Below are 14552 nucleotides of genomic sequence, written 5' to 3'. Positions count from 1 at the left end.
TATGTGTTCACCGCAGAATTCCTTCCTGCAGGGCTTATCACAGACTGTTACAAATCCAACTTTTAACCACTTGCAGTTATTCATTTGTATATATAATATTTCTTATTTAAATATTTGTCTTAAATATAATACGAAGGAGTTATTTGGCGCCGGGAGATTCGATCTTGACAGACTAAATAGAGACTCACGACGACGGAATCTAACTGATCTATTTAATATTATCAGGGATGCCAAAAAAGAATTCCACGAAGACAGTGCATCTCATGTATGGTCGTCATTTAAAATTATCCGCGACATTGACGAAATCATCGATGACAGCATCGATGTTGATGAAGTCATCGATGCTACAATGACTGATGCCCGAGCAAAAACAATTATTGATTATCTTCCCCTTGATAAACCAACGCGGTAAGAAATATTTTTTCAGAATAAAATTTATTGTGCAAACAGATTCCGATACGTGGATTATCCGTGACAAACTCGACCCTGTTCTTGCTAACGGAAAGACCATTCTGTTAAGTAGAGATTCCAAACCAGGAATGCTGACCGGGATTGATAAACCATATTACGCTCGAGCGTATCCTGTAACCGCAGTCGTTTATGGAATCTATCTGGTAAAAAAAACAAAAATTGATAAACTCACCCCGATGAGAACGTCATCAATGACTATGTTAAATTGTGTAGCCGAGCAAGTAATGGAACATTTTAAAAATGCAAAACGAGGAAACGGTTTAACCGATCTGCAACGTGAAAAAATAACAGCATGGGCGAGCAAGTCAAGGATACTGGGGCATCAATAAATGATGTTGCTGTGCTATCAAGTAAATTAAAATTTTCAATAACAGTAAAAACACTAACTGGGGAAATATTATATAATTCGAAGCATTATAAAAAGTCAGGATCACCAATTGAAATTATTGATCATAACTCTCATGCATGGACTGATGCGGTTACAATATTTCCACGAGATCGTGTTGTAAAATTTTACTCGGAAAACGTATTTGATGTTATTTACATGCTGAGTAAAACTGACCCTGTGTCAGTGTGGTTATTTAAGAGTTCCGAAGATGGCGAATATGATCAATTTGTAAAACCCAACGGTGAATTATACCGGACGGAGTCGTTGCAACAACAAATGAAAAAACTCGCAGAGAAATATGTGAAAGAAAACATTGAGCAGTTATTATTAATTGTTTTACAGTTCCAAGTGTTGCCGCTCACGCCGCAAGAGAAAGAAATTCGTGGAGACCAACCCGAAGTCAGTTTCTTTCGGATATACAATTGAGTTGTGTCAAGTATGGGCATGGCGGGCTGTGGAATACCTGGTATGATTACCGGGATATGATTTCTGTGGATATGATTGCTTGCTACCCAGGAAGCTTTCTCGGGATGGGAGAGTGTCGCGAATACTTTAAGCGATTTGGACATCCCATGAACTCGATGACACGAGTTGCTATAAATGGTCCTTTACCTGATTTTGACCTGACAGGATTTGCTCGTGTGACTTCGTTTGAATTCAATGCGAGACTTCATCCATGCTGTTATGTTTGGTTTGGCAGACACTTCAGTGAAAAGCGCTGGGTACCAATAGTGTTATTGCGATATATGCTTGACAGCCGAATACTGGTATCGTTGACTGTCAGTGAAGCAATAATATCATATCAACCGCAGACCTCAGTTTGGTTGCCAACACCGGAGCGTGTCAGTGTAGATGAAGTTATTAGCGAGTATGCACGAGAGAGTCCAAATACCCCGATGGATGTCATTATTAAAGAAGCTCCTAAAGTTCTCAAGATCAAACATAGCAATAGTGAAAAAATAGCAAAAGATCTTGGACGAAGAATAATTGGTAAATTTACTCAAGGTGCTGCATATGATCACAAACTACATCACTCGTGACTGATTATCGATGATGCTGAATTGGATTTTATAATTGCTGACGCTGTTGCGAGAAATATATTTTGTAATCGGGAGGATGTGTTCTTGTCCGACGGGAAAAAGTTGGGCACAATTGTAAGTTATATCGACGGAGAATCGTCTCAATACACACATCTAAGATCTTCAATGCTGACTTATGTTTCTATAAATTTGCTATCAATGATAAATCGATTTCCTGACACCGCAGTTAGAGTTGCAACGGATTCATTTTATATCAATAAAAGATACTTAGAATCACTGGCTCGTTTTACAAAGAAAGTCGAAGACTTTTACGATGAATCATGGAGTTCGTGGAGAATAAAAGCGGAGATGTTACATGAATATTGTGAATCCGCTGATGTTGCAATTAAGGATGATTATTGTAAATTATCGGAAATGTCGACGACAAAGTCAATGTTGATATCTGTGCATGATCCAATCACTAGACACAAAACTGTTTATTTAAACGGGCCGGGTGGGTCTGGTAAAACAACTCAAGCGATTGAATTATTTGGAAAATCGGATATGATTGAGCTAACACCTACACACAGACTAGCCAGGGAAATGAAACAGCGAGGAGTCAATTCTTGTACTTATCACAGTTTTTTCAAATACAGCGGCGGTGTGTGGACGTCAGATCGAATGGGAACAAAATATATTCCAGAGAAAATAATTTGGGATGAGATATGTACGGTGCCCTTGGAAACATTAAAAACATTTCTTGATTGGCTGCTAACGAAAAATACTGCAGTGATTATGTGCGGCAATCACGGTCAACCACCTCCGTTTGTCAGCGCATCTCCGCATGATTGGTTAAAAGATTTTGTTGATTATTATGAAGAAGTGTCTGATGATCATAGAGCACTTGATGCAACATTGAAAGAATTTAAAACATTAATCAGATTACAACCGAATAAAATTCAATGTGAAATTATGCGCGAGATGATTCCTGAAACTTCAATGAGCGACTTTTGGAGCTCATGGAAACCAGACGATTTGATAGTAGCAAGTAGAAAGATAGTCAGAGACACACTTCAACAGCAGTTATTTCAATTACAACAAGAAAAGTTTCCAATGTTGCCAGTGCCGTTATGTTATAGACCAGCTGATACGCGGTTACAGAATATAGATGTTGATATTCCTGGGACAGAGTCCGGGAAACAGAATTTAGTATTGAATGATATTGTGCTAGTTGATATTAATGCTGTCAAAGATGCACTAAAAATGAATAAATCCCCGTGGACGCTAGGATACGCAATGACAATTCATTCATCTCAAGGACTAACTATCAGTGATACAACTGTCTGGATCGTTGATGATCGAATCGAATGGTCAAACCTAGTCCACTTGGCTGTGTCCAGGGTCAGAAGAATATCTCAACTGCGAAGAATTGTATTGAAAAATCCTTTGGATTTTGAGTCAATAGCTGATAAAAACAACACCGATGATGATGTAATAAAAAGAAAACTCGCCGGTTACAAACAGAGTGACAAAAAAAATAATCGCGACTTTAATTTTGATGTTGAATTTATTATTGAGTTAAAACAACAGCAGAATAATCACTGCGCGAGCTGTAATTGTATAATGCTATGGCAGTATTCGAATAAAAATTCAAGACAATTTACCGTAGACAGAAAAGATAACAATCACGGTCATACATGTGATAATATCATGTTGACCTGTCTTGAGTGCAATCAACGTCGGGGTGCAGGCACCCTTGGCGCTAGCGCTAGTTAAGTGATCGGGGTGGTAATTGTGTGTCCTCGGGAATTACTTGTAATTGCTCACGTGTGAATCCGCGTTGTGGAGCAGTTGAATCCAGCCTGTAGATTGCTGGTCTACCAGTAGATCTTGTCACGGTGGATATCTTGTGTGTGGTAACACTCCAAATAGGATCAGTTGCTCTTTTTTTACCACCTTCAAGTTCACCTGGTTCATATAAATATCTTACAGTGACATTACCCAGTATTGGCTGCGCTGAAAAATCACGTCGTACGGGTATATGTTTTTTTGTGATCGTGATGGCAGGTTTCATGTTGGTTGTTCGAGTAATCTCATTATTTAGCGCAGCTATCACGCTTGGTAATCTTGCAACCCATTCGCGCGATCTCGTATCCTGAATAAATTCCTTCGCGTACTGATATCCAAATAACCGCTCAGCAAGTGTTTGATTAAATCGCTCAACAATTGCCTGATCGCGATGAATTTCAGTATGTCCTCGTCTGATGGTGACGTTATGTTGTGTCATCAGTGATGATACTGCACCCTGAAATTCTTTGCCAGGATCAACTTTGGCCATCGCAGACCACATTGATAAATTTGTTTAAAACGCAGAAGCAACCTCAGATGCTGTTTTAGTCGTTAACGGTTCAGCATCTTTGTATCTACTTGCAACATCAACTACAGTTAACGCGTACTTGTATGTACGTCTTCAGACAGTATTATGTGGCAGAAATAATATATCAGCCTGATGAATCTCATTTGGCACACTAACATCAAAATGTGCAAAGTGAATTTGTTTAGGACGCGGTAGATAAATTTGCCATATTGCCTGTCGGGATAACCAATTTTTAGCAGTAACTTTTGTAACTTTTGCTGCTTCAGCGAGTTTACTAATTGCTGCGCTACCTCTCCAATATCCTCTTGGGGAATAATAAATCGACTCCATTATAATTAATTACCAGCGCCTAATACAAGCTTAGATTTCATCACAGATTTTATTAACCAGGATGCTAACTTTTCTTTGAAAGATTTATCAGTGATGGCATTTAACGCATGAATTAATTTCACGTCCGCAAGATGGCGCTGTTGCAAATCCTTACTTCGGTAAGCTACATCATGAGCATGACACGCCTTATCAATAGCATTTATCGGATACTCACCTGGATTGGGCTGATCCTGAGCATCAAGTCTGATATCAAGTCGGGATCCAGGACCACAGTAATTATATCCTGGAAGATGTTTTTCTCCTGGGTATTTAGCCCACGGTGTTCCTGGTAGCTTGGCTAACTTGGCTGCGATATCACCTCCTTTTTTTAATAATAAATTTAAACTTTTTTGTGCCACATCGTTCACACTTGCCTGTAAGCGCTTGTCGATTATTTTTTGTTGTAATTGTTGTCATATCCACAGTTGGGGTACGTGCTCGGCATTTCACACAACATAAATTCATATTATTTTTAAGATATATAAAATGTCAAAGACATTTCAAATGGAGATTACTGACTTTTCTGCGTCAAAGCGACGAGAGCCAATTAAACATAACTCAGTGCTACCAAATTCTGTTCGAATGATTATTATAGGTCCATCTGGGTCAGGTAAGACGCAGTTGTTACTTAATTTAATAATGAAGTGGATGAAGTGGGATAAATTATATTTGATAGCACCATCGGTGGATGATCAATGGTGTTATAGCGTACTGAAGGATTACAACGAAAGTGCAAAATCGATAAGTGAAGAAGATGTTGTTGATTTTATAACTGATATTGATGAAGCACCGAGTATCAATGATATTGATGGGAGTATTAATAATTTAGTTGTGTACGATGATATCATGTTGGACAAACAATCAAACCCCGCCAGGATATTCTCACATGGACGACACAAAAACGTAGATGTGATTTATGTAACTCAACGATATACACAAATACCAAAAGTCATCAGAGATAACTGTAACGTTCTCGTGGTATTTAACGGCGTTGACGCACACACGTTACGAAATATACATCAGACTTGGTGCAGCGGTGACATGGACATAAATAAATTCAGAAATTTCTTTAGTCGTGCTCAGGCAAAACCACACGGATTTGTAACGATAAATTTACATGATCCTCAGACACGGTATCGAGTTGGGTTAGATACAATTTTTAATTAGAAATGCAAGCATTAAAAATGCTAGAATTTTGAGCAGCAGAGAGACTGAGCCACCGAATGTTTCGTCTAGTAGACCCTTGTATCGAGAAGTAGTTATATAGGTAGATATTTTTCATGAGATAACCCTTCTGGTCAGCGGAGAAAGCCTATTTATCAGTGTTTTCTGACCAGAAGGGTTTATTTTGTGAAGACAATACTTCTATCAAAAGTGTTTTCGATAGAAGGTTCTGTTTGACGAAATAGTTGGTGGGCTCAGTCTCTCTGCTGCTGGCCCCAACTTCAGAGGTAATATTTATTTAAGAGCATGCTGATGGAGAGAAAATCAATGGATTTCTCTGTCACTGCCATGAATAAAAATTTCAGCAGTTTCATTTTTGAATCCGCATGCTCTATTTCATCACCTTTATCAACAGAAAATGATGACATATCTGTATGCATCATTGCTTTGCGCATTGGATAAGCCATCAGTAGTGATAGCATTAAGTAACCAGTCTGTCACTCCCAGTGTGTTTCAATTGGTAGTTCCGGTTAGCTATGAATTCACATGAATAGTTGGTCAGTCCAATCGATTGCTCAGTCAGCATGCCAGTCAGAGATAATAGACTCTCAACCACTGTAAACATACTTAGCTCATTTATATGGCTAGACTGGTTTGTGGGCAGTCAGAATGGCATACCAAAGATGACATATGCCTTGTGAAACAGTCATGTGGTGCGGTATGGTTGGTACAACTGGCTGGCTCATCAGTCAGAGATACAGACCTGCCAACATTGAAAAACTCAAAATCAGGATTTTGCCCCCAAATTACCATTAAAAATCAGGAGGCAGGGTAAAAAATCTGGAGGTACAAGAGTAAGATGTATATATCATGACAAAGATGTTAACTTTTTACTTTTATTATTTCAGTCCATTGTATATTGCAGATTTGCATTTCTGCAAAAATTCATCATTTATTTGTCCTTGGGGGCCAAATTTGCTAACAAGAATAGCTTCCAGGGCTGATGCTGACAGGCTGGCTCTTTGGCTGGTTCTGTTTTTTTTTGACAATTGAAAGTATTGATAGCATTACTCTCCCGAGGGTTGGAAACAACAGTTGGCCAGATCCATGTTTTTTTCCTGAGAGCAACCAACTAAATGATGACTTACTTATTCACGCAAACTTTGCAGATGTGTCTAATTGCAATTCCAAGAATTAATTTGAATCACCTGTGCGCTCTAATGTATTTACAGATACAATATGTTCTGGCACTTTTTCTGCATCTGCATGAGGTATCTACTATATTCAAGAATATAGTATATTCTGGAAATATTTGCATCTTTATGATGGCGAGGAAGGCATCTCTACATGAGACCAATCGATGATTTAAATGTATTCATGGACGTATGTTGTGGCACTATTCTGTGTATTCACAGGATGTGAGAGAGCATCTTGATATCACCCATGAGACTGATACACTATACAAGCATGCCTGAACACTGACCACCTAGCAGTCATAATAAAAAATATTGTTAAACATAAAAACACTTCTTTTTTGCAATACAACAGTTTGATTACTGCAATTTATATTTACATGCATTTGGCTAATGACACTTTTCCAGAGACTGCTGTGGCTAATAATGCTAATCCTCTTGCAGATGCTTAAACTGATTTACTACCAGTGCCACCTAGTGTTGGCAAGGGGAGGTAATGGGTAAGAATTTCTTTCCTTTCAGCTACAAGCCATATAAATATAAGAGACAAACTTTTTGTCTTTCTAGAACTGCTGAATTCAAGCAGTAACGAAACTTATAATTCTAATGTTATCGGGAAATGTATTCAAAGGAAAAAGTTACAGCCCTATTTTGATAAATTAAAACTTATCTCAATTTGTGATATAGAAGATTTTTGTACACTGAAGAATTATGGTGTTGGTACTTTGTACACGAATACTCATGGGGTCAATAAATGATAAATGTGTTTCTTCTTTTCTCCTTCATTCTGTACAATCCACAGATCAGAAGAAAAATGAACTTACCTCGCAGTCCAGCTCGAAGATCCACTATTCCAACCTGTCCTACTGCCCACAAGATAGACAGACACCGCTTGGGTTGGTTCTGGGTCAATTTCACCAGTTCTTTATACTATAAATAATAAAGAAAACTTTAAGACATGTCTTAAGTATTCGATCTTCCTGCCTCTTGTAATGACAATGTAAAATACACATCAGCTGGCCAAAACAAGTTGCAGTGATCTAAGTGTTACATTTTTCCCTTAAAAGTGGTATTTTCCCAATTTAAGTACCATCCCATGGACACTACACCCTGCCTTATTTTATGTCAAAGAGCAACAATGCTTTAAAGTCATATAGTTGGTTAGTCTGACTTCAGTTAAGGAATTAAATATCTAACTTAAATATCTAACTTTTAATGAAGTCAAAAGCATTTCACATTTTACTACTAGATGTAGTTGCCAAGATGATATGTAAATTCTGTTAACATAAAATTTATGGTCACAATTTTGCAAATATAGTTTAACTACCTGTTGCATTTTTGACAGTACAACCACAGGGTTGGTTTTTGCCAGCAGCTGTAAGAATATTCTATATCCGTATGAGGCTTGGCCTGAAATAAAATGTATATATTAAAATACAATTCATAAAAGTACTACAAAACAAGCATTTCTGCAGTAAATGGCAACATTTCAAACAGAAATCAGAAATATATTCAAAGGCACAGATACAAAGCTCCCCCTTTTAACCTGAGGTATGGCATGGGCGAAGGCTATGCTAACATTAAATGCACCTGTTAAAATGCTTTCTGAGTCAGTGGTTCTTGGTTCTTGTGATACCAAACCATAAAAACCAAAACATTTGGTGAAAACCCCATAGCATTATAACTTTCTGTTCAAAAGGAGCAACAATAATAAGATTTTCAAGATGGCCACCATGATGGCCCTACTGACCTTCAGATCTGTGCCATTTTCATTTAGGACCAACTAGACAGCACCGTCTTTTAGTGAAAACCTCATATCATTATGACTGTCCATTCAGAATTTTAAAGATGGTAACTACGGTGGACATACCAGATCAGAACTATTTTCATTTAGGACCAGATAGACGTAAGAAGTGTTCTAGTGAAACCCCCATGTCATCTGGAACAGTAATAAGATTCTGGGGTAGTGATAACAAGATTTATTATTTTGGACCATCTATAAATGAGAAGTTTTCTGCTGAAAATCCCATAGCAATAACAAAACTTTCAAGATTGCCACTATGGCAGACATACCGGACATCAGATTAGCACCATTTTCATTTAGGCCCATCGCATGTTATGCGTCTGGTGAAAATACCATGGCAATACTACTTTTCATTCAGACTAGCAAAATCTTGATTACAAAACCACACCAAAACTTTCTGTGAAAACTCCATGGCAATAGTACTTTTTGTTCATGAATAGTAGCAATAACAGGATTATCAAGATGACGAAGGTTGTGGTCTTAATGAACAACGGATCACATTTAGGAACAACTAAACATCATAGGAAGATTTTTAGTGAAAACCTCATATATATGACAATCCACAGAGCTCTCGGAAAAGCTTAATCACACATATTTGGATGCAATTTCTTTATCTGGGATGCAGAAAATCACTTATACAGAAGTCCTCCATAGGCATCCATTTGCCAGACGGCAAATTCAAGGGCTTGCCAGTCATGCTTCAACCACCAGCTGAGTGGGAAAATTTGTTGATCAACTACTGATCATTTTAGCTGTGCTGATATTTACAATGAGAAAATTCAGTGGCTGAAAGACACCCCCCCCAGATGTACATATTGTCACTGTAAAAGTACATTTGAAGAACATGACCCAATAACTTTGCGGCAAGTTCAACTATTTGACTAGCTGCAGAGTGATGGGAAAATGTCCTGATACTTACAAAGACTGAATTCAGAGGCAGAAAGACCCAGTAATGTAATTGTGCATAAGAGTACATCAAATTAACAACTTTAGCTTTCATTACTGTGTTTGTTTCCAAGTGTAGCCAAATCAGCAGTGCATGTGACCTCAAAATCAAGACATGTTGAGAATTAGACAAAATGCTGTCTGAAAATTTGTATAAGTATTTTGGGGTTAAAAAGCAAACTGACGGACATTGTAATGAAATTCAGCAGAGTGCTAGAAGTTTCTACAACTGATATTTTTCACTGAACATTAGAATTGGGAATAAGACCTTTCCTTGGCTTGACATAATTCACTCTCACTCTAATGGACAAACAAGAGTTATGTCAGTGGTTTAAAGATGTTAGAATAGGACTGCAACTTTTGCTGGTGGGACTCCTGTTTTTCCCAAATTAGGAGTCCTGGACTCCTAGTTTTAAAATCCTAGCGAGACCTCTGCATCCATTTTCGAGAAGTAGTGATTAAAAGATTTTCAAGATGGCTGTGATGACCAAACTGGATGTCTGAGCAGCACCATTTTCATTTAGGACCAACTAGACCATGGGATGAATGTGTGTGAAATATTTCATAGCAATCCTCCTAGTATTTTAGAAGCAGTGATAACAAAATTGTGCTAACAGGCTGTTGGACAATGGACAGATAACTGACAAACCATCCTGTAAGCTCTTCTGCTCTATCACCAATAGAGCTAATATAATATGAATGGGGATGATGAAACCTACATGGGTGAGGTAATGTGATATATACAAACCATTCTGATTCTCATTCAACATGGTATCAATGCTGTAGTAGTACAGATGTTCCAGTGTGGCCAGAGGGCAGTCTTTGATCACTGAGCTAAACACTGCCACACAGCCAGAATCCAAAGCATGCAAAGGAAAATCTGAAATTAAAAAAATTAAATATAAGAGTCTCGTTTCTTGTAATTGCAGACACAATTCCTTGGAATCATGCAGAAACATGATATTTGGGTTCATAGTTAACATGTTACTAAACAAACTGGTGATAATCTATACATCTAAGAAAAAATGATACAGTCATTCTAAGAGGTGTTTAAAATTTCAAAGTAGAGGGAAGGAGTACATTTTGAGCTGGAACTTTTGCCTTCTATAACACATTTATCAAATTCAACCTTATCCCATATTATTCTTTCTTTTAATAAAAAAAACATTCATCACAAATTATTTTTGGCAACACCAGTTACTGTGGTTAATTTAATTTAATTTTTGTCAATCTACAAATAAAAAAAAGAACTTCTTGTGGGTAATTAAATTTGCTTCTGTCAATATGTGCATATTTATAGGTATTTAATTTTATGGATTACCCTCTGTGACTATCCACAATAAAAAAATAAATTAAAAAATATGCAGACAACAATGTTCAAAACAATAATACCACCCGTATGAGCACAAATCAAATTCTTGTCATGATCAATGACTCACTCCATGTTTTCAACCAAGTACTCAACACCAAGTGTGGCCCAAACCACCACCATCACTGCTTTAGTATGATGATAAAAATATTTTTTGTGTACCAAGACATTTGGCAACTGCAATAACTGAAATGTCTCCAATCTAACTTTGCATGGGTAACATGGAACAAAATTATAAAGCAATAGTTTTAAACCAGAAATACCAAAAATACACCTGCTGGACATGACAGATAAATGAGCTCAAATGATTCTTTTGCAATTTTACATACTGGACATTACACACAAGTTGTCCACAATTATCCATGCAACTGTTTGATCATTATCTTTTTACAATGCTTAAACACACTATAACCACAAAGGACATGACAAAATATGTGTGAAAGCTTATCTCCTGTACTTGTCCAAACCATATTGCTCCAGAGTCTGTAATAAAGACATTATATCAGTACCTCATATGCTTTTTAAATGAACTGTGTGGCAATGTTTTCTGCAAATATAAGACTTTTTGGAGAGAAATGAGTAGCCAGGGCAATAATTAAAAAAGAAACAAACAATGTCAGGGCCAGCATGTTGTGCACACAATCAAAGCACTGCTATAAGATGTGAGACTTTGACCCAAGATCAAAAGGTTGTTAAGTAAGAAATCTGAACTGAAACATTACTACAAATTTTCTGTCTGGGACCATGACTCCCCAACCTACCCTCAGTCACTGTAACTAAGTAGATCTAAACCATAACTGTAATAACATGGAAGCTTTATGATCAGATCCAGCGATTTCCACCTAAGGATATCAAATCTTCCATAGAGTGTTGAAACCAGTCTTTCATTGCTTATGATTTTTCTCTGGGAAAATCTTGTGATCTGAACTGGAATCATCAATCTCTGATCTTCATATCCAGGGTCAACATGAGGTTAGCCAGGTGCTGAGTTGTTTAACTTTTTTTTTGAAGATGGTGTGTCCATTTTTCAGAATGAGCATTAAGAATCTGTACAAATGAAAAAGTAATGTGTCACACTTTTTGAACTCACAGTGGAAATGCTTGAAATATTTATAATACACTACCAGCTGGCTGATCAAATGACAATGTCAGTGCAAAGACAAAACCAGGATCAAAGGTCACACAGGTACAAAAGACAATAGCTAAGTGAGTGAATAATTATCCAGAATAATCTTAATTACACAACCAAGAAGAGGTAAGAATGGGAATTATTTGAGTGACAGGACTGTGAATGAGGTGACCGGATGTTTATTTAACAGATAAAGTTATAGAGGATAGTGGGAAACAAATGCATATCGGCAGTGGTGCACTGAATATCAGCATGTTCTAAAGCATTGCTTGCTGAAATATGGTGTTGGGACTACTCCAATAAAAGGCTCTGGAGAGAATGCTGACGCAATCATGTCAATTTTGAGGAAATTTGATTGTTAAATGCAGTCAGAATTTCAGGATTTCTGTTTTAAACAATGTCAACCCTCTATCCTTATATGATACCTTGTGACTGTCCCCTAAACACTGGGTCACTTTCCACTGGAACAGTTTCAAACTTGCCATTGAAGAAAGATACCAAGTCCTTCAGCCATACTTCATGCTGCTCTGGGAACCGTTCATGTGACTGCAGCAATACGGCCTCCAGTTCACTCTTAGTCACCTACAAAAGAAATTTAAAAAAAAAAAAAATTAGAGGTGAAAATAGCTTTCCAATAATAAATTGCTGACCTGCATAATACACGCCCTCCAAAATTAGTTAACACAAAAATTAACATTTAACAGATCAGCAAATACAGTGTATTAGTAATCTTATGTTACGCGTTTAGACTTGAATAAACAGTAAGTTAAGAAAGAGTGAAAAGAAAGCTTTGATAATTTATTTCCCTGGAAAAATTCTGTAAGAGAATAAAAATATGAACTTAGGGTTTTAAGAATCAAATCCAAAAATAATCCAAGAATAAAATTTTAGAAGTCCAAAAAAATATGTTCTAATGATTTCAAGTTCAAGTCCTGACGAAGAATCCAAGATGGCAGAATACGTAAGCTATAACCTGTAGTGTGTTGAAGTCTACAGTTCCTTGCAGAAACAAGAAATATCACTCTGGTTTTGGAAATCCGAATACATTTTTACTAGAGCTGTCTTTGTTCAGGAATTTCATATGAGCACACATATTTTCCCAGGAAGAAAAAAAAATTGATCCTTTTGAATCCAAACAATTTGAAATAACTCCAAACAACACAACACTTTCCAGTGTAAAACCCCAGCTGAGAATTTTTCTCTAAAACAAAGATTATATCGTATTCTAAAACGAAGTTTCAAAAATCCCCAAGCTGTGAAATCAAAAGGGGGTCACGTGATCATGTTTATATCATGTATGCCTAACGTGACCATGATGAAAACCAATAATTTTACTCTAAGAAATAAAATTAAAAAATTGTTTACTCTTAAATCACGTAGTCCCATCATGATCTCCACAACAACCAATCATTTTAAAATAAAAATAGAACTTATTTATGTGGCTGCTACTGATTTTGAATCAAGGTCAAAATTTGGTTGTTTATGAAAGAATGATTCAGATCAACTGATTTTCTGGAAAAATATCTCCAGTAAATAAATTTATATTAAAATAGCAGGTAATAAAAAAAATAATTTTGTTTAAAACTGACAAACAAATTAAAATACATAATAATAAATATATATTAAATCAGATCTAATTAAATCAAATATACATAAACTCCCCCCCCATAAAGAAAAAGAAAGATTTATATGATAAAGCTTTCTTCTTACCAAAGACTAATTATACACGAGGTTAAAAAGAACTCATAAATTACACAGTGTATATGAAATAATACACATTATACATGGGGAAAGTGCATCTGCTATTAAATTATCTTTTCCCTTGATGTGCCCGATGTCAAGATTATACTCCTTTAACAACAAACTCCACCTTCGTAGTCTTTGATTTTTATTTTTCATTTTGCTGATGAAGGTAAGGTGGTTGTGGTCACTAAACACAATAATCAAAGAAGGAGCTGAACTAAGGTAAACTTCAAAATGTTGTAATGCCAATATCAAAGCCAAACATTCCTCCTTGATTGTTGAATAATTTCTTTGGTACTTATTTAATTTCTTAGAAAAACAGCACACTGGACGATCAGTACCATTTTCATCTTCTTGAAACACAACTGCTCCAACCCCAATATCACTTGCATCAACAGACAATTTAAATGACTGGCTGAAATTTGGAGCTGTAAAAACTGGAGCGCTTTTAAGTATGGCTTTCAACTTGTCAAAAGCCTGATATTTTTCAGTCCAAAGGAACTTGTTTTTCTTACTCAATAAATTTGTCAGGGGGTTCAGCAATTATAGAAAAATTGGAACAAAATGTTTGATAGTATCCG

The 14552-nt window shown here is 36.6% G+C and overlaps 1 protein-coding gene across 1 annotated transcript in view; it reads right to left on the bottom strand.

The window, feature by feature from the left end:
* LOC149807379 (transmembrane protein 214-A-like) overlaps positions 1–14552 on the bottom strand; it is a 107796-nt gene that overhangs the window by 52774 nt on the left and 40470 nt on the right. Inside the window, exons 3-6 of the mRNA XM_089965983.1 lie at positions 12654–12810; positions 10479–10610; positions 8309–8391; positions 7806–7911 (exon numbers count right to left, since the gene is read on the bottom strand). Of these exons, the coding sequence (XP_089822109.1) occupies positions 7806–7911; positions 8309–8391; positions 10479–10610; positions 12654–12810 (478 nt within the window). The remainder of the gene's footprint in view (positions 1–7805; positions 7912–8308; positions 8392–10478; positions 10611–12653; positions 12811–14552) is intronic.

This window comes from Sinohyriopsis cumingii, chromosome 1 (genome assembly GCF_028554795.1).
Source record: "Sinohyriopsis cumingii isolate HCF-2022 chromosome 1, ASM2855479v2, whole genome shotgun sequence".
NCBI classification, from domain to species: Eukaryota; Metazoa; Mollusca; class Bivalvia; order Unionida; family Unionidae; genus Sinohyriopsis; species Sinohyriopsis cumingii.
Note: the sequence above shows the minus strand (reverse complement) of the source record. Positions and strands in the feature narration are given on the sequence as shown.